Raw genomic sequence first — 17,885 nt, forward strand, 5'->3', positions numbered from 1 at the left:
GATGTCGGGGACTTCAGTCATGCTTTTTGGAAGAAATCTCTGCCCAGTTATTAACATTATCACTTGCAACACCTAAGGTCCCAACCTATAGTTAATAATCTGTACAGTTCCATGCCTAGATCACATTTTGGGAAAGCTGTCCTCCCACCTGCATAGCAAGGCTCCAGAGATAAGAATAACAGAGGTGGTCATGGGAGGCTGAGGAGTGGCTGTGGGATTGCTTCGATTTGGTGGACAGGGCTGCGTTCAAGAGTTTTTCAGAGGATCTGAATGAATACATCATGGTTGGCATGGACTTTATACATTTTTTTAAGAAGTCATAGAGCGTGTGTCTCCACTGTGTGTATGGCAGGTCTTGAATGCTACCTTCTCCTACAGAGCAAAACTCTCAATAAGCTTCATGACCTAGATAGGCCTTAATACCTCCTTATGCAAATAGATCCTTGATTTCCTCACTTGCAGACCACAGTCAGTTTAGATTGGCAACAACATCTTCATGATCTCCATCAGCACAGGTGTAGCACAGGGCTATGTGCTTAATCTCCTGCTCTACTCACTGTATACTTATGACTGTGGCTAAGCACAACTTCAATACCATATTCAGGTTTGTTGGCGATACCACTGTTGTAGGCCAAATCAAAGCAAGTGATGAATCAACAATAGGAGGGAGATTAAAAATCTGGCTGAGTGGTGCCATGACAACAATCTCTTACTCGATGTCAGCAAGACCAAGGAAATAATCATTAACTTAAGGAGGTAGAGACCAGAGGTGCATTAGATGGGGTCCTCATTGGTGGATCATAAGTGGAGAGGGTTATGAACTTTCAATTACTTGGTGCTGTTATTTTGGAGGACCTATCTTGGGCTCAACATGTAAATAAAAATTATGAAGAAAGTTTAGCAGCGCCTCTACTTTCTTAGAAGTTTGGGAAGGTCGGCATTATTTTAAAACTGTAAGAAACTTTATAGATGAATAGTGGAGCATATATTGACCGGTTGCATCACGGCCTGGTGTAGAAGTGCCAATGCCCTTGAATGGAAATGCCTACAAAAAGTCTTGGTTACATCCCAGTGCATCTTGGGTAAAACCCATCTAACCATTGAACACATCTGCAGAGAGCATTGTCACAGGAAAGCAGCATCCACCATCCAGGCCCTGCTCTACTGCCATCAGGAAGAACACAACACCGGGTTCAGGAATGGTTATTACCCTCAACCATCAGGTTCTTACTCCAGCAGGGATAACTTCTCTCAAGTTCACTTGCCCCATCACTGATCTGTTCCTACAGCCTATGGACTTAAAAGACACTTCATTTCATTCTCTATATATTTATTGTTTACTTAGAACCATAGAACATTGCAGCACGGAAACAGGCCTTTTGGCCCTTCTTGGCTGTGTCGAACCATTTTTCTGCCTAGTCCCACTGACCTGCACCTGGACCATATCCCTCCATACCCCTCTCATCCATGTACCAGTCCCAAGTTTTTCTTAAATGTTGAAAGTGAGCCTGCATTCACCACTTCAACTTGGCAGCTCATTTCAACTTAATTACATTTATTATTTTCTTTCTTTTTTGTATTTGCAGTTGTTACGAATCCCGTAACTGGAGAACTTACCAGCAAAGATAGAGAGGTCCGTTGAAGTCTGATGTCACTATTTTCAAATGTTATTGATAAAGGGACACAAAAGTAGGGTTAATACAAACATTCAGATAGTGCACATCGTCAACACTCAATCTAAAGCGCGGGTATAATAATCATCATTAAGAAGTGAGCTCTGCTGGTGTCTAGGGGTTAATAGATTGCCCGTTGGAAATACAAAAGTCACTCAAAGTCTGCAGGCCTCAGCCCTTTGAAAATCGCTGGGTTCTCTGTGGGGCGACTGAGAGAGAGAGATTGGGGGAGAAGAGAAAGAACTTGCCGAGTCTCGATGAATCTTCCGTGAAATCGGGGGAGCGTTGGTTTCCCCTCCCCGATGTTAAAAGCGGTTTTCTGTGATTCCAGCCACATATTCCAATCCCAGAATCTAACGCACGTGGCTTCCTTCAGAATGGCTTCCCACTGCTGCGGGAACGCTCTCGTGTCTTCTTGGTGCGTCTGAGGGGCTGTCCCCCTGAGACTCTCCTTTATACTTCCTCACGGGGTCGCAGGTGTCAATCAGGTTGAGATGATGCAATCTCTCTCTCAACCAGCCCACCTTGCCCGAGGGCTTTTCACGTGGTCTCCATGAGACAATAGTCGTTGGCATCTTATTCTGTATCCCAGGTGGGACGTGCAATTTAGCACGTTTCTCTCTCTCACTTCCTGGGTCTACTGACCCCCCCCCCCCCCCCCCCCAAAACGGGTGCTCTTGCGATTCTCACAAAGGAGGGGGCTGGGATCATAACACAGTTTGTTGTCTTTTGTACATTGGTCCTTTGTCCATCCTGTTGGGCAGTCTTTTATTGATTCTGTTGTGTTCTTTATATTTACTGTGAACACCCACAAAAAATGAATCTCAGGGTTGTATGTGGTGACATGTATGTACTTTGACAGTTTACTCAGTACTTTAATAAATAAGTTTGCCTTTAGTGGTCTATGCAGGTTAGAAACACTTGTTTGGCTTCACTAGAGTATTGTGCGTAGTTCTAGTCACGAATATGTTTTTTGAAAAGCTGCAGAAGACATTAACCAGGGTGGTGCTTAAGATTGCAGGACTTCAGTAGGGGGGTGAGGTTTGATAGGCATTTAGACACTCAAGTTGGCATGGAGTATTGTGGTCCTAATGTAGGCAGACTAAGTAAATGGACAAAAGGGCTAGCATTATTTTGGTGAAAGGCCATTTCTGTGCTGTAGTAAGTTCAGATGAGAAGCACACATAGAAACTTTCTCTAACAAATGACATTGTATCAAGATAGTGTTCAAGGTGAAGGTTGTTGGATTTTTTATAAAATGAGTTCTGTTACATAGACAGTTGAGGATCAGTGACTATTTAGCATTCATCTTATAGCAAATAAGGATCAGTGAATTCTACTTCAAAAATTTGTGAGCAGTAAATCACTGGGCACATTTTTTACATCAGTGATCTCACTATCCTTTTTTTTGTTTTACTGCTAATGAATTGGTGGTTTTTCTCCTACCTACAGGTATCAGAACATCACTGCTTGAGTCTGATGAACACACTTGCCCTACTTGCCACCAGACAGATGTTTCTCCTGATGCTTTAATTGCAAACAAATTTTTAAGACAGGTATGTTTCAGAATTGATGGTCTGCTTGAATTGAAAATCTAATGGCCAGTTATTTTATCAATCCAAAATCTAATGAGTTAATAGATTAATCCCTAAACATTTATTATTCATTAGTCTATTGTGTAAGCAAAATCCCTGTTACCATTAAAACAAAATTCTATAAACTTAACCTTTTGATGGTGCAAGGGAACAGGAGGGTGAAATTTCTGAAAAATTATAGCAGAAAAATTCCTTGTTTTACAGGCTGTCAACAACTTCAAAAATGAAACTGGCTATACAAAAAGAACTCGTAAACAGCAGCTGACCCAGCAGCATCAACGGTTAGCTTCCCATCAATTGCAAAATCAGCAGCCCAGCTTGAGGCCATTGCCTCCCATCAACCCTCAGGCTGCTTTGCCCTTAACCAGACCAGCCATCTCAAAGTCAGTGGATGTGCCAGTCACCAATGTTTCTGGGCACGTTTCTGTTCCAGTCTCCCTTCCAAATGCAGCCTCCGTCCCAGTACGTGCTTCTTCGCCTGTGAAAGTGAATCGAGATACCTCTGCTGCAAGCATCCCTGCTCCAGATGTTTTGACGGCTTCTGTTCATTTTCATCGGTTACCTTCAAAACACGAGGAAGGGGACATTCCGTAAGTTACGTTATTGTAAGAACATTATAAAGATTATAAAATCATCTTATGAAAATTTTTTAATAAGCCATGGGTAAGAATAAGGATTTCTGTGCAGGAGTAGCTGTTGGTCCATTATTTATGTGTCTGTATATTCAGTTATGTGGTTTTGTGCAATGCTTTCATCAGTATTTCATCATCCTTTTCCTTCAGTATAGTGTGTGACAGGGTTTAGCTGTGCAGCTCATTCTTAGATAATGAAAGAGAGTAGGTAATTAAAGACCAATGAGACTTGTCTTCTGTGGCAGGCAAATTATTGGAGAAAATTGCAGGATTGGGTACCCGTGGTAGTGCAGCAGTTAGCACAATGCTGTTACAGCAAAGCATTTTCCAGAGTTTGGAGTTCACTTCTGGTGCTGTTCTGTAAGAAGTCTGTATGTCCTTCCTGTGGAATGTGTGGGCTTTACCCTGGTGCTCCAGTTTCCTTCCACAGTCAGACATTAATTGATAGAAGTAAGGTAATTGTAAATTGGTCCATGATTAGGTGAGGGTTTGTCGGGAGTTGCTTGGGAGGGATGGTGTGAAGGGCAGGAAGAGACTACACTGCGCTGTATTGCTAAGCATACAAATTTACAAGCATTTGGAGAAGCATAATCTGATTAGAAATACTCAGCTGGCCTTTGAGGGGTAGGTCATGCATCAAGATGCTTCAGTTATGATGAAGCACATTGAAGGTAGAGCACTGGATGTGGTGTATATGCATTTGATAAGGTTTCCCATGTTCAGAAAGTCAAGAGGCATGAGGTCCAGGACAAAATGGCTTTGTGGATATAGAATTGGCTTACTCATAGATAATCCTAGATGGTGACCAATGGTGTTCTGGAACCCTTGCTTTGTCATATCTATAAATGACTTGAATGAAGAAGGGTAGGTTAGTTAGTTTGCAAATGACCTGAAGGTTGGTGGAGAAGTAGATAGTGTACAAGGTTGTGAAGGGTTACAATAGGACATTGGCAGATGTGGTGTTGTACTTGGAAGTGGCAGGAGTTCAACCCAGACAAGTATAAACTGATTCACTTTGGAGGGTTTAATTTGAAGGCAGAATTCAGATTTAATGGCAGGATTCTTAGCAGTTTGGAGGAACAGATGGATCTTGGTTTCCATGCCCATAGATCCCTCAAAGCTGCACAAGCTGATGGAGTTCTTAAGAAGGTATATGGTGTGTTGCCCTTCATTAGTTGGTGATTGAAATCAAGAGCCATGAGGTAATGTTGCAACTCTATACAACCCTAGTTAGACCACTCTAGAAATGTTTTGTTCAGTTCTGGTTGACTCAAAGGAAAGATTTGGAGACTGTGCAGAGGAGATTTACTGGGATGCTGCCTGGATTAGAGAGAATATCTTGTGAAGAAAGGTTGAGCGATCTTTGGGCTTTTGTCTCTGGAGAGAAAGAGAATGAGAGGAATGTAAGATAAGAGGCATAGGTTGAGTAGATAGACAGGACTTTTTTCAAGTACAGAAATGGTTAATACAAGGAGACATAATTTTGAGGTGATTGGAAAAGAGTATTGGGGGAGATGTCAGGTAGGTATTTTACAGAATGCTAAGTTCATTGAATGTTCTGCAGGGTTGGTAGTAGAGGCAGATATATTAGGGGTAATTAACTTCTTAGATGTGCAATGGGTAATTTAATGCTATATGGGAAAGAAGGGTTAGATTGTTAGTAGAATAGGTTATAAGGTCAGCATAACATTATGGGCAGAAAGGCCTGTACTGTGCTCTTATGTTTTATGTTCGCAAGTTGGTAAAAAGCCATGAAGGAATCACAATATTAACTTGCCAGCCTCTTATCCATCCACTGAAGTTCCTATTAAAGTTTGTAAAAGCCTCTTGAACAATTCCAAAGTCTGCCCATTCTGATTTCTAGTAGACCATTCAGAAGCATTTGAGATGCCACAGTTTGATAATGTAATTATGCATTTACTTGGTAGCCATTTTATTAGGTATGTTGGTATACCTTGTTAATACAAATACTAATTAACCAATCATGTGGCGGCAAGTCAATGCATAAAAGCTTGTGGACATGGTCAAGAGGTTCAGTTGTTCTGGACAAACATGAAAATGGGGAAGAAGTGTGATCTAAGTGACTTTGACCATGGAATGACTGTTGGTGCCAGGCAGGGCTGTTAGTATCTCAGAAACTGCTGACATGGGATTTTCACACATAACAGTCTCTAGATTTTATAGAAATTGCTATGATAAATAAAAAACATCCAGTGGGCAAAAATGCCTTGTTAATGAGAGATGTTAGAAGTTCAAGCTGACTGGAAGGTAGTGAGAGTTCAGGGCCAACTGTGATGGGGAAGGTCAGAATTTTGAAGAGTTGTGGAAAATATAAGTAAAGTATATTACTGCTGTAGGCAACTGGAAAGGGAGTCATTGAGGAATATGGACAAAGAGTGGGAATAAACAGGACCTTTTCAGAATGGCAGGCAGTGACTAGTGGGGCCCAGTGACTAGGCTCAGTGCTGGGACCCAAGTTGTTTACAATATATATTAATGATTTAGACGAGGGAATTAAATGCAGCATCTCCAAGTTTGCGGATAACACGAAACTGGGCAGCAGTGTTAGCTGTGAGGAGGATGCTAAAGAGGATGCAGGGTGACTTGGATAGGTTAGGTGAGTGGGCAAATTCATGGCAGGTGCAATTTAATGTGGATAAATGTGAGGTTATCACTTTGGTGGCAAGAACAGGAAAACAGATTATTATCTGAAATGGTGGCCAATTAGGAAAAGGGGAAGTGCAATGAGACCTGGGTGTCATTGTACACCAGTCATTGAAAGTGGGCATGTAGGTACAGGCAGTGAAAAAGGCAAATGGTATGTTGGCATTCATAGTAAGAGGATTCGAGTACAGGAAGCAGGGAGGTTCTACTGCAGTTGTACAAGGCCTTGGTGAGACCACACCTGGAGTATTGTGTGCAGTTTTGGTCCCCTAATCTGAGGAAAGACATTCTTGCCATAGAGGGAGTACAAAGAAGGTTCACCAGATTGATTCCTGGGACGGCAGGACTTTCATATGAAGAAAGACTGGATCGACTAGGCTTATACTCGCTGGAATTTAGAAAATTGAGGGGGGGATCTTATTGAAACGTATAAAATTCTAAAGGGATTGGAAGATTGGAAGATGTTGATGCAGGAAGATTGTTCCCGATGTTGGGGAAGTCTTGAACTAGGGGTCAGAATTTAAGGATAAAGGGGAAGCCTTTTAGGACAGAGATGAGGAGAAACTTCTTCACGCAGAGTGGTGAATCATTGGCTATATTTAAGAGGGAGTTAGATATGGCCCTTGTGTCTAAAGGGATCAGGGGGTATGGAGAGAAGGCAGGTACAGGGTTCTGAGTTGGATGATCAGCCATGATCATACTGAATGGTGGTGCAGGCTTGAAGGGCCGAATGGCCTACTCCTGCACCTATTTTCTATGTTTTTATGTTTCTGTGTAGTAAATTACAGAAAATCAAATTAGAAAAACACAAACAGGCCCTTAACATTGGCAGACAATGTTAAGGAAAATCCCATGGAATTCTATTAAAATCATGAGTGGAAGAATAACCAGGGTATGAGTTGGTCCCCTTAGAGATTGAAGAGACAACCTCAAAGTTCAAAATGTATTATCAAAGTGCATATATGTCACCATATACAGCCCTGAGGTTTATTTTCTTGGCATGCTCAATAAATCTATAGAATAATAACCATAACAGATTCAATGAAACTGGTCTGCAACAAGGTCTACAACTTTGAGCAATGCATATTGTCACGCTAAACTAATTTTGTTTCCACTTTTCCCCCCCCCCTTCGTACCATTACAATTTAACATCCAGTTGTATATTCAGATATATTGTATATTCAGACTGTCAAGATACCTCCAAATTTTTTTCGGCTGTCTTTAATGTATGTTGACAGAATTAGGTCTTGTTTGTTATGTTGCATGGATGATTTATTGCCTTTTGTGATGTTTGATCTGGGGTGGAAAATCCTTGTATACTTTTAACTTGGTTAACAGATCTCCCCACAGTAACTAGTAAATCTGGAAGTTAAATCTTGTTTGTATTTGAAAGCAACAAATGATATTTCTATTTTAGTGAAATTGGCAAATCAACTGTGACCGTTACTTCTGGAATAACAACTGCTAATCCATCCATGCCTACAAGCAGTACTTCAGCACTTAAGGTATTTACAGATCTTGTCTGTTATAGTATATGGCACAGATGAATGAAGGATTGCATAGGAGAAGGTGTGCATGTCTGCCAGTGTGAGCCCAGAGTTGCTGTTGTGATGAGCTTTTGATAATGCCGTTTGGTTGATAGGTTAATTATTGCACTTGAAAAGTATAAAAAAGTATTTGTTCTCCCTTCCCCCATTTCTGATGAGGAGTCTATGACCTGATACATTAACTATTTATTTTCCATGCTCTGCTTAATCTGCTGATTTCCTGCAATTTTTACCCCTCCAGTATTTGCAGCTTTATTTATTTAACTTATTCAAAAACGTATTGAGTTTTTGAAATGTCACTGACATAATTAGATCTACATAATGATGAGTTTGTGGCGACTCATTTCCTAGCGTATCCGAACCGACTCACAATTAGATAGCCTACGGGGGTTTGCGAGCACAGAGCTTTGGAGCCTCTTCGCCATGGGGGGCCGGTTGACAGAGGCTTAAAAGTGAGGCTGAAGTTTTCGAATAAAGATTTTTCCTTCGACTGCAGTTACCGACTCCGTGTCGTAATTTTAGCGCTGCGTGTAGCACACCGCTACAATTGGTGACCCCGACGGTCCAAACGATTTTTGGACCAGAAATGACCGACGCCGCCTCTGTTCATGCGGTTTCGTTGAAACTGCCGGGTTTCTGGACACAGCGCCCGGACCTATGGTTCCAGCAAGCCGAAGCCCAATTCCACGTTCGCCGGATCACCTCAGAAGACACCCGCTTCTACTACGTGGTGAGCTCCCTCGACCAGGACATAGCGGCCCAGGTCGCGGAGTTCGTACAGTCGCCCCCAGCAGACGGCAAGTACACGGAATTCAAAGCCCTGCTCCTCAGGACTTTCGGACTCTCACGGCGCGAGCGGGCTGCCCGTTTACTGCACCTGGATGGCTTGGGCGACAGACCTCCATCGGCTTTAATGAATGAGATGTTGTCTCTCGCCGGCGAACACACACCCTGCCTCATGTTTGAGCAGGCATTCCTGGAGCAGCTGCCCGAGGACATACGCCTGCTGCTGTCCGACGCGGATTTCAGTGACCCCCGGAAGGTGGCAGCCCGGGCGGACTTGCTGTGGATCGCCAAAAAGGTGAGCGGGGCGTCCATCGCACAGATCACCAGGCCACGCTCCCGGCAGCAAACCAGTCCAGGCCTGGCCGCAGAGCCCACCAACCCCCAGCCCAATGAACACTGGTGCTTCTACCACCAGCGGTGGGGTGCAGAAGCCCGCCGTTGTCGCCCGCCCTGCGAGTTCCCGGGAAACGCCAGGGCCAGCCGCCGCTGATGGCTACGGCGGCTGGCCATCGGGATAGCCTCCTGTATGTGTGGGATAGAAGGTCGGGACGCCAGTTTTTGGTCGATACTGGGGCTGAGATCAGCGTTTTACCTCCGACGGGTTACGACACCCGCAGCAGGGCACCGGGTCCCCCCCTGAGGGCCGTGAATGGCAGCACCGTAAGGACCTATGGCACCCGTCAGGTGCAGCTACTGTTCGGCTCCAGCCAGTTCACGTGGGACTTCACATTGGCCGCCATAGCCCAACCGCTTCTGGGTGCGGATTTTTTGCGGGCTCACAGCCTGCTGGTCGACCTGCCCAGGAAGAGACTGGTACATGCCGAGACCTTTCAGACGTTCTCCCTGGGTGCAGCCCAGTTGCCAGCCCCTCACCTCGGCTCCATCACGCTGTCCGACAACGACTTCACCAGGGTCCTGGCGGAGTTCCCATCGGTTCTGGCACCGCAGTTCACAGCAGCCATGCCCAGGCACGGCGTACAGCACCACATCTCGACCCAGGGACCACCCCTCCATGCCCGTGCTCGGCGGCTTCCCCCGGACAAGCTCCGACTGGTGAAGGAGGAGTTCCAGAGGATGGAGGAATTGGGGATCATCCGGCGGTCCGACAGCCCATGGGCTTCCCCCTGCACATGGTGCCCAAAGCGACGGGGGGCTGGAGACCGTGCGGCGACTACCGCAGGCTGAACGAGGCTACCACACCGGACCGCTACCCTGTGCCGCACATTCAAGACTTTGCGGCAAACCTGCACGGCGCACGGATCTTCTCCAAGGTAGACCTCGTCCGAAGGTACCGTCAAATCCCGATGCATCCTGACGACGTCCCCAAAACGGCTCTCATCACCCCATTCGGCCTTTTCGAGTTCCTCCACATGCCGTTCGGCCTGAAGAATGCCGCACAGACGTTCCAGCGGTTAATGGACGTGGTGGGACGGGACCTGGACTTCGCGTTCATCTATTTGGATGACATCCTCATAGCCAGCGGCAGTCGTCAGGTGCATCTGTCCCACCTCCGTCAACTCTGCGCCCGACTGAGTGAGTACGGTCTTACAATCAACCCTGCCAAATGCCAGTTCGGACTCGATACCATTGACTTCCTGGGCCACAGAATTACTAAAGACGGGGCAACCCCTCTGCCCGCTAAGGTAGATGCGGTCCGCCACTTCCCCCGACCCACCACGATCAAAGGCCTTCAGGAATTCGTAGGTATGGTCAATTTCTACCGCCGCTTCCTCCCTTCAGCTGCCCGGATCATGCGCCCCCTGTTCGCCCTGATGTCAGGTCCGAGCAAGGACATTACCTGGGACGAGGAGTCCGCCGCCGCTTTCGTTCAAACGAAGGAAGCTTTGGCTGACGCCGCAATGCTAGTACATCCCAGAATGGACACCCCTACCGCCCTCACAGTGGACGCATCCAACATGGCAGTCGGTGGGGTGCTGGAGCAACTCATAGCAGGTCGCTGGCAACCCCTGGCGTTTTTCAGCAAACACCTGCGACCACCCGAGCTTAAGTACAGTGCTTTCGACCGGGAACTGTTGGCGCTCTACCTGGCAATCCGGCATTTCAGGTACTTCCTAGAAGGTCGGCCCTTCACCGCGTTCACGGACCACAAACCGCTTACCTTTGCGTTTACGAAAGCATCCGACCCCTGGTCATCCCGCCAGCAACGCCACCTGTCCTACATCTCTGAATACACAACGGATGTCCGGCACGTCTCGGGTAAGGACAATGTCGTGGCGGATGCGCTCTCTTGCCCTACCGTTCATGCCCTTTCCCAAGGGGTAGACTTTGAGGCGCTGGCAGAGGCACAGCAGGCAGATGAGGAGATTCCGAGTTACAGGACCGCAGTCTCCGGTCTGCAGCTCCAGGACCTCCCCGTGGGCCCAGGTGAGAGGACCCTACTCTGTGACTTCGCCACCGGCCAGCCCCGTCTGGTCGTCCCGACAGCATGGCGGCGCCGCGTTTTCGACTCCATTCATAACTTGGCGCATCCCTCCATCCGGACAGTTGTCCGGATGGTTTCCAGCAGGTTCGTTTGGCACGGACTCCGCAAACAGGTCAGTGAATGGGCCAGAACGTGCATGCACTGCCAGACGGCCAAGGTGCAGCGGCACACCAAAGCCCCACCGCAGCAGTTCCATCCCGCCCACCGGCGTTTCGACCACATTCATGTGGATATCGTGGGCCCCCTGCCAGTGTCGCGCGGAGCGCATTACCTCCTGACTATCGTGGACCGGTTCACAAGATGGCCAGAGGCGGTCCCGCTCACCGACACCACCTCCGAATCTTGCGCCCGAGCCCTGATCGCCACCTGGATATCTCGCTTTGGTGTACCAGCCCACATTACCTCCGACAGAGGCGCCCAGTTCACCTCCAGCCTGTGGTCAGCTATGGCCAGCCTTTTGGGGACTCAGCTGCACCACACAACTGCCTACCACCCACAGTCGAACGGGCTAGTGGAGCGTTTCCACCGTCACCTGAAGTCGGCCCTCATGGCCCGCCTGCGAGGAGCCAACTGGGCGGACGAGCTTCCCTGGGTCCTACTCGGCATCCGCACAGCGCCCAAGGACGACCTGCACGCCTCGTCGGCCGAGTTGGTATACGGCGCGCCCCTGGTCGTCCCCGGGGAGTTCCTACCAGCCCCAAGGGGGCAAGAGGAAGAACCCGCAGCAGTCCGGGGCAGACTTCGCGAGAAGCTCGGTAACCTGGCCCCCATACCCACTTCACAGCATGGGCGGCACCCGACCTGCGTACCCAAAGACCTACAGAACTGTAAGTTTGTGTTTGTACGAAGGGGCGGGCATCGGCCACCGCTGCAGCGGCCATACGAGGGGCCGTTTATGGTGCTCCGGAACAACGGGTCCACGTTCGTGCTGGACGTTGGGGGGAAGGAGGAGGTTTTCACGGTGGACCGCCTCAAGCCGGCCCATGTGGACCTGGCGCAACCGGCCGAGTTTCCGGCGCCTCGGCGCAGAGCCCGACCTCCCAAGCAGGTTCTGGCCCAGACTGTGGACATTGGGGGGTGTATCGCCGGTTCTGGGGGGGGGGGGTTATGTGGCGACTCATTTCCTAGTGTATCCGAACCGACTCACAATTAGATAGCCTACGGGGGTTTGCGAGCACAGAGCTTTGGAGCCTCTTCGCCATGGGGGGCCGGTTGACAGAGGCTTAAAAGTGAGGCTGAAGTTTTCGAATAAAGATTTTTCCTTCGACTGCAGTTACCGACTCTGTGTCGTAATTTTAGCGCTGCGTGTAGCACACCGCTACAAGTTGTAAATATTAATCTAAAACTGGTTGGGAGTGTGCACATTTAAATGTGTGATTTCTTTGTAGTCTGTTCCACTAATAATTTATGTATCTTCTAACAGTCAAGAAGTTGATATTTTCTTTTGGTGGATTGTTGCAAAGTTGTAATTTCTGTTCACTTCTGAAATGAAGTATGAAATTATATTTTGAGACTGGAGGTATTTGTTATTTTATGCACTCACCTCCAACTATCTGCCTCACCTCCATCAACTCTGGTAATTTGGGGAATTAAAGAAATCTAAAAATAATGATCAGTTTCATAGTTAAAACTACTAGATTATCATTGCTTTAGAGAGCTTTAAGGGACTTCAGGGATGACCAATAAATGTTAATGCCAGTTTTGGTCTATTTCTATTTCCTAGTCAGTGATGTATACCATTAAGCTTGATTGTTATTGTATTTTCAGGGTTATCAGGTTCCCGTTCTTGGTCATCCTGCTTCACATGGACAGTCCATACCTACAACAGGTATGGTGTATACTTAGGAAATGCTTGTCAGATTGACTTCCAATTGTAAATTCTGGTTAAACATCCCATTACTTTTTTTTTAGTTCAGCCAATGAGATCAAGTAGTGTTCGACCACCAGGAAACAGATCAGGTTGGGAAATGTAAGTAAGAATGACTGCATCCACACTCTGGAGTTGTATCTTATGGTTAGAGAACCTTGAAACGTTAGGAGTTCAGTTGTCTTTCCATGGCTGTATTCCTGTGATGAGGCCAAACAGCTCGTATTCCATCTGGGTACTCTCCAACATGATGGTATGAAAATCAATTTCTTTATCCTGCTAATTTCCCCTCTTCCCCCCCTCTTTTTCTGTTTCTCATTCTGTTTACCCTCTCACCTGCCTATCATCTCACTCTGGTTCCCCCTCCTTCCATGGTCCATTGGCCTCTCCTATTAGATTCCTCCTGCTTTAGTCCTTTACCTCTTCCACTTATCTACTCCCAGCTCCCTACTTCATTCCCCAACCCTATCACCAAGTCTTGCCTATTCCTGTATAACTTGTACATCCTTCCCCTCTGCTTCTGCTCACTTCCTTTCCAGTCCTGATGAAGGGTCTCTTGTCCAAAACATGGCAGTACTTAATTAAAAATGCTTAAGAATAACTTGTACGTCTGTATTTATGGCAACTGCACTAAGTATTGACAATCAGTTTTGGGTACTTGTGTATCTGCAGGTTCTTTGTCTCATCATTTGATATTTGTTTTCAAATCTACTTCACTAGATCATCCAACAGAGGGCATCAGAGTGATCGCATTCCACGAAGTCGGACACAGGCAATCGCAAACCCTCCCCCTGTCTATGTGCCTCCCCCAACCCTGTACCCTCCTCCACCTCACCCAGTTCCTCTTCCTCCAGGCGTACCACCCCCTCAGTTTCCTCCACAGTTTCCTCCAGGCCAACCCCCTCCTACAGGATTTACTGTCCCTCCTCCTGGATTCCCTCCAGCACAGGCTACAATATCTGCCCCATGGATACCTCCTGCTACACCATCAGCTCCCGCCAGTGTCATACCTACTGTCACGCAAGCACCTCCACTGTCCAGGGAGGAATTCTACCGGGAGCAACGACGGCTAAAGGAAGAGTAAGTGAATGAACGTTAGTTTCAGAGTCTGTAGTATCTGTTACTTCCAGACCCTGCTGGGGTCCTGATGCAGGATTTCAAACTGAAGTGTCAGTAATTCCTTTCCTCTCTCAAATTTTGCTTGAATCAGAGTTCCCCTAGCAGATTGTTACTACCACCTGAAAACACATGTTTTAAGTTTTAGCTTTCTATGTGTTGGTGCTCCACAGCTTGTGCAGTAGGGCAAGTTAAGGGATATATACTAGCTGTAATTAAGCTCTTAGTGTTACCATAGTTCAGCTGTATTGCAGAATTAATTGAAGAATACATAGGCGTTAAAACACTACAGATGTATCTGCAGTTACAAAAACTTGCAATGATATGCACTTTGACATGCTTGGGTAGCAGAGTTTGGCAGCAAACACATTGCAAGAGGTAGGGCATTGACCATTAGAGAATGATGAAATCATAGAAATATATGACAGCCCATCTCTTCTATGCCTATTATTTATATTCTTACCATGTTTGCTCAGATTCTGCCATATCTCTGTACTCCTTTCCTATAGAAACATAGAAAGCCTCAAGTCTTTTAAAAGACCCTATCGTATTCACCTCCACCACCATTGCTGGCAGCCCATTCCACACACTCACCGTTCTGCATAAAAAAAACTTAACCCTGACATCTCCTCTGTACCTACTCCAAAGCACCTTAAACCTGGGCCCTCTTGTGGCAACCATTTCAGCCCTGAGAAACAGCCTCTGACTATCCACATGATCATTGCCTCTCATATTCTTGTATATCTCTATCAAGTCACCTTTCATCCTCTGTCACTCCAAGGAAAAAAGGCCAAGTTCACTCAACCTGTTTTCATAAGGCATGCTGCCCAGTCCAGGCAACATCCTTGTAAATCTCCTCTACACCCTTCCTATGGTTTCTGTATTCTTCCTGTCGTGAAGCGACTAGAACTGAGCACAGATCTCCAAGTGGGGTCTGAACAGGGTCCTATATAGCTGCAATATTACCTATCGGGTCCTACATTCAATTCCACGATTGATGAAGGCCAATACACCATATGCCTTCTTAACCACAGAGTCAACCCTCGGAGTCCGAGTTCTATGGACTCGGACCCAAGATGCCTCTGATCCTCCACACTACCAGGAGTTTTACTGTTCTGCCATCATATTTGAGCTACCAAAATGAACCACTTCACACTTATCTGGGTTGAACTCCATCTGCCACTTCTCAACCCACTTTTGCATCCTAAAAAATGTCCCACTGTAATCTCTGACAGCCCTCCACACTATCCACAACAACCCCAACCTTTGTGTCATCAACAAATTTACTAACCCATCCCTCCAGTTCCTCATCCAGGTCATTTATAAAAAATCATGAAGAGTGAGGGTCCCAGAACAGATTTCTGAGGCACACCACTGGTCACCGACCTTCATGCAGAATATGACCTGTCTACAACCACTCTTTGCCTTCTGTGGGCAAGCCGGTTCTGGATCTACAAAGCAATGTCCCCTTGGATCCCATGCCTCCTTACTTTCTCAATAAGCCTTGCATGGGGTACCTTATCAAATGCCTTGCTGAAATCCATATACACTACATCTACTGCTCTTCTTTCATCAATGTGTTCAGTCACATACTCAAAAAATTCAATCAGGCTCGTAAGGTATGACCTGCCTTTGACAAAACCATGCTGACTATTCCTAATCATGCTATACCTCTCCAAATGTTCATAAATCCTGCCTGTCAGGATCTTCCCAATCAACTTACCTACCACTGAAGTAAGACTCACTGATCTATAATTTCCTGGGCTATCTCTATTCCCTTTCTTGAATAAGGGATCAACGTCCGCAATCCTCCGGAACCTCTCCCGTCCCTATTGATGATGCAAAGATCATCACCAGAGGCTCATCAATCTCCTTCCTCACCTCCCAGAGTAACCTGGGGTACATCTCCATGTCCAGGTTTCTTTTAAACATTAATAGTATTTGCCTCCATTATTTCTTCTGAAATCTCTTTTAAATATTCACTACTCTCTGTGTGGGGGTGGATGATAAATTATTCGGACCTCTAAATTTCTCACTCCTCACTTCAAAAGTGAACCATCTCAGTCTGGGGAAAATATGACTCATCTCTTCCAATTAATTTAAGGGATGAGGGCAGACAACAATGGTTTGAGTTTCTGCGAGTAATTTGAAAGGCAAATTACATTCTAAAATATAAGAATGTAAATGGAAAGCATTCTAAAAGAAGGATGAGTCAACTGTGGCTGACAAGGGAAGTCAAAGACACCATAAAAGCAAAAGTGAGGACATGCATTATAGCAAAAAATTAGTGGGAAACTAGAGGATTGGGAAGCTTTTAAACACCAACAGAAGGCAATGAAGAGAGAAAACATGAAATATGAAGGTAAGCTAACCTAATACAAAAGAAGATAGCGCAAGAGTATATAAAGAGTAAAAGACGATATCAGACCACTGGAAAATAACACTGGAGAAGTAATAATGGGAGCTAAAGAAATGGTGGACGAACATATTTTCCCCCAGTCTTCATTGTGGAAGATACCATCAATATGCCAGAAAATTGAGAGTTATCAGTGGATAGAAGTAAGTGTAGTTGCTGTAACTAAGGAGAAGGTGCTTGAGAAGCTGAAAAGGTCTGAAGGTAGATGATTCATCTGGACCAGGTGGTCTGCCCTGCAGGGTTCTGAAAGGGGTAGCTGAAGAGATTGTGGGGGCATTAAATATTTACTTTGTTGATCCCAAAGGAAATTACAGTGTCGTGGTAGCATTGCAAGTACACAGATATGAATATTCGAAGAGAAGTAGAAAGAAAAAAAAAAGTTACCACAAGCAGTCTAACTGGAGCGGGTTATAGGTTGACTCGTCATAGAGCCTAATGGCCGAGGGTAAGAATGACCTTGCATAACACTCTTCGGACCAAAGCGGTTGTCTTAGTCTAATGCTGAAAGTGCTTGTCTGTTCAGCCAAGGTGGCATGCAGAGGGTGAGAGACATTGTCCAGAATTGCCAGGATTTCCTTTAGGGTACTTTGTTCTACCACAGCCTCCAGTGTGTCCAGTTTCACTCCTATAACAGAGCTAGCCTTTCTACTCTGTTTATTGAGCCTGTTGGCATCACCCATGTTGATCCCATTGCCCCTGCATTCCACCACATAGAAAATTGTACTAGCAACAACACACTGGTAGGATGTTTGAAGGAGAGGCTTGCTTACTCCTAAGGACTTCAGTCTCCACAGGAAGAAGAGGTGACTGACATTTGTATACAGTGTCTGTGTTGGAGCTCCGCTCAAATCTGTCATCCAGACAGTAGTAGAAAATGTTACTCCTCTGTTTAAGAAAGGAGAAAGGCAAATGTCTGGAAATTATAGGCATTAAGGGGAGGTTTCAGGGTACTTGTAAGCACGTGACAAAATATGTCAACATGGTTTCCTTGGGGAATATCTTGTTTAACAGATCAGTTGGAATTCAAAAGGGAGGCGGTGATTTTGATTACCTGGATTTTCCGAAGGCTTTCTCCAAGGTACCCATGAGGGTCCTTTTGTAGTTTGCTGCCGGTGACTAGTGGTGTTCCAAAGGGATTCGTGTTGG

At 46.0% G+C, this 17,885-nt stretch overlaps 1 protein-coding gene across 1 annotated transcript in view; it reads left to right on the top strand.

Moving 5' to 3' along the window:
• The window catches only part of rbbp6 (retinoblastoma binding protein 6), a 90,832-nt gene that overhangs the window by 55,705 nt on the left and 17,242 nt on the right, over nucleotides 1-17,885 (top strand). The window contains exons 9-14 of the mRNA XM_059979900.1: nucleotides 3,126-3,229; nucleotides 3,473-3,858; nucleotides 7,982-8,069; nucleotides 13,108-13,168; nucleotides 13,252-13,309; nucleotides 13,928-14,287. Of these exons, the coding sequence (XP_059835883.1) occupies nucleotides 3,126-3,229; nucleotides 3,473-3,858; nucleotides 7,982-8,069; nucleotides 13,108-13,168; nucleotides 13,252-13,309; nucleotides 13,928-14,287 (1,057 nt within the window). The remainder of the gene's footprint in view (nucleotides 1-3,125; nucleotides 3,230-3,472; nucleotides 3,859-7,981; nucleotides 8,070-13,107; nucleotides 13,169-13,251; nucleotides 13,310-13,927; nucleotides 14,288-17,885) is intronic.

The sequence above is a fragment of the Hypanus sabinus genome, chromosome 9 (assembly GCF_030144855.1).
Source record: "Hypanus sabinus isolate sHypSab1 chromosome 9, sHypSab1.hap1, whole genome shotgun sequence".
NCBI classification, from domain to species: Eukaryota; Metazoa; Chordata; class Chondrichthyes; order Myliobatiformes; family Dasyatidae; genus Hypanus; species Hypanus sabinus.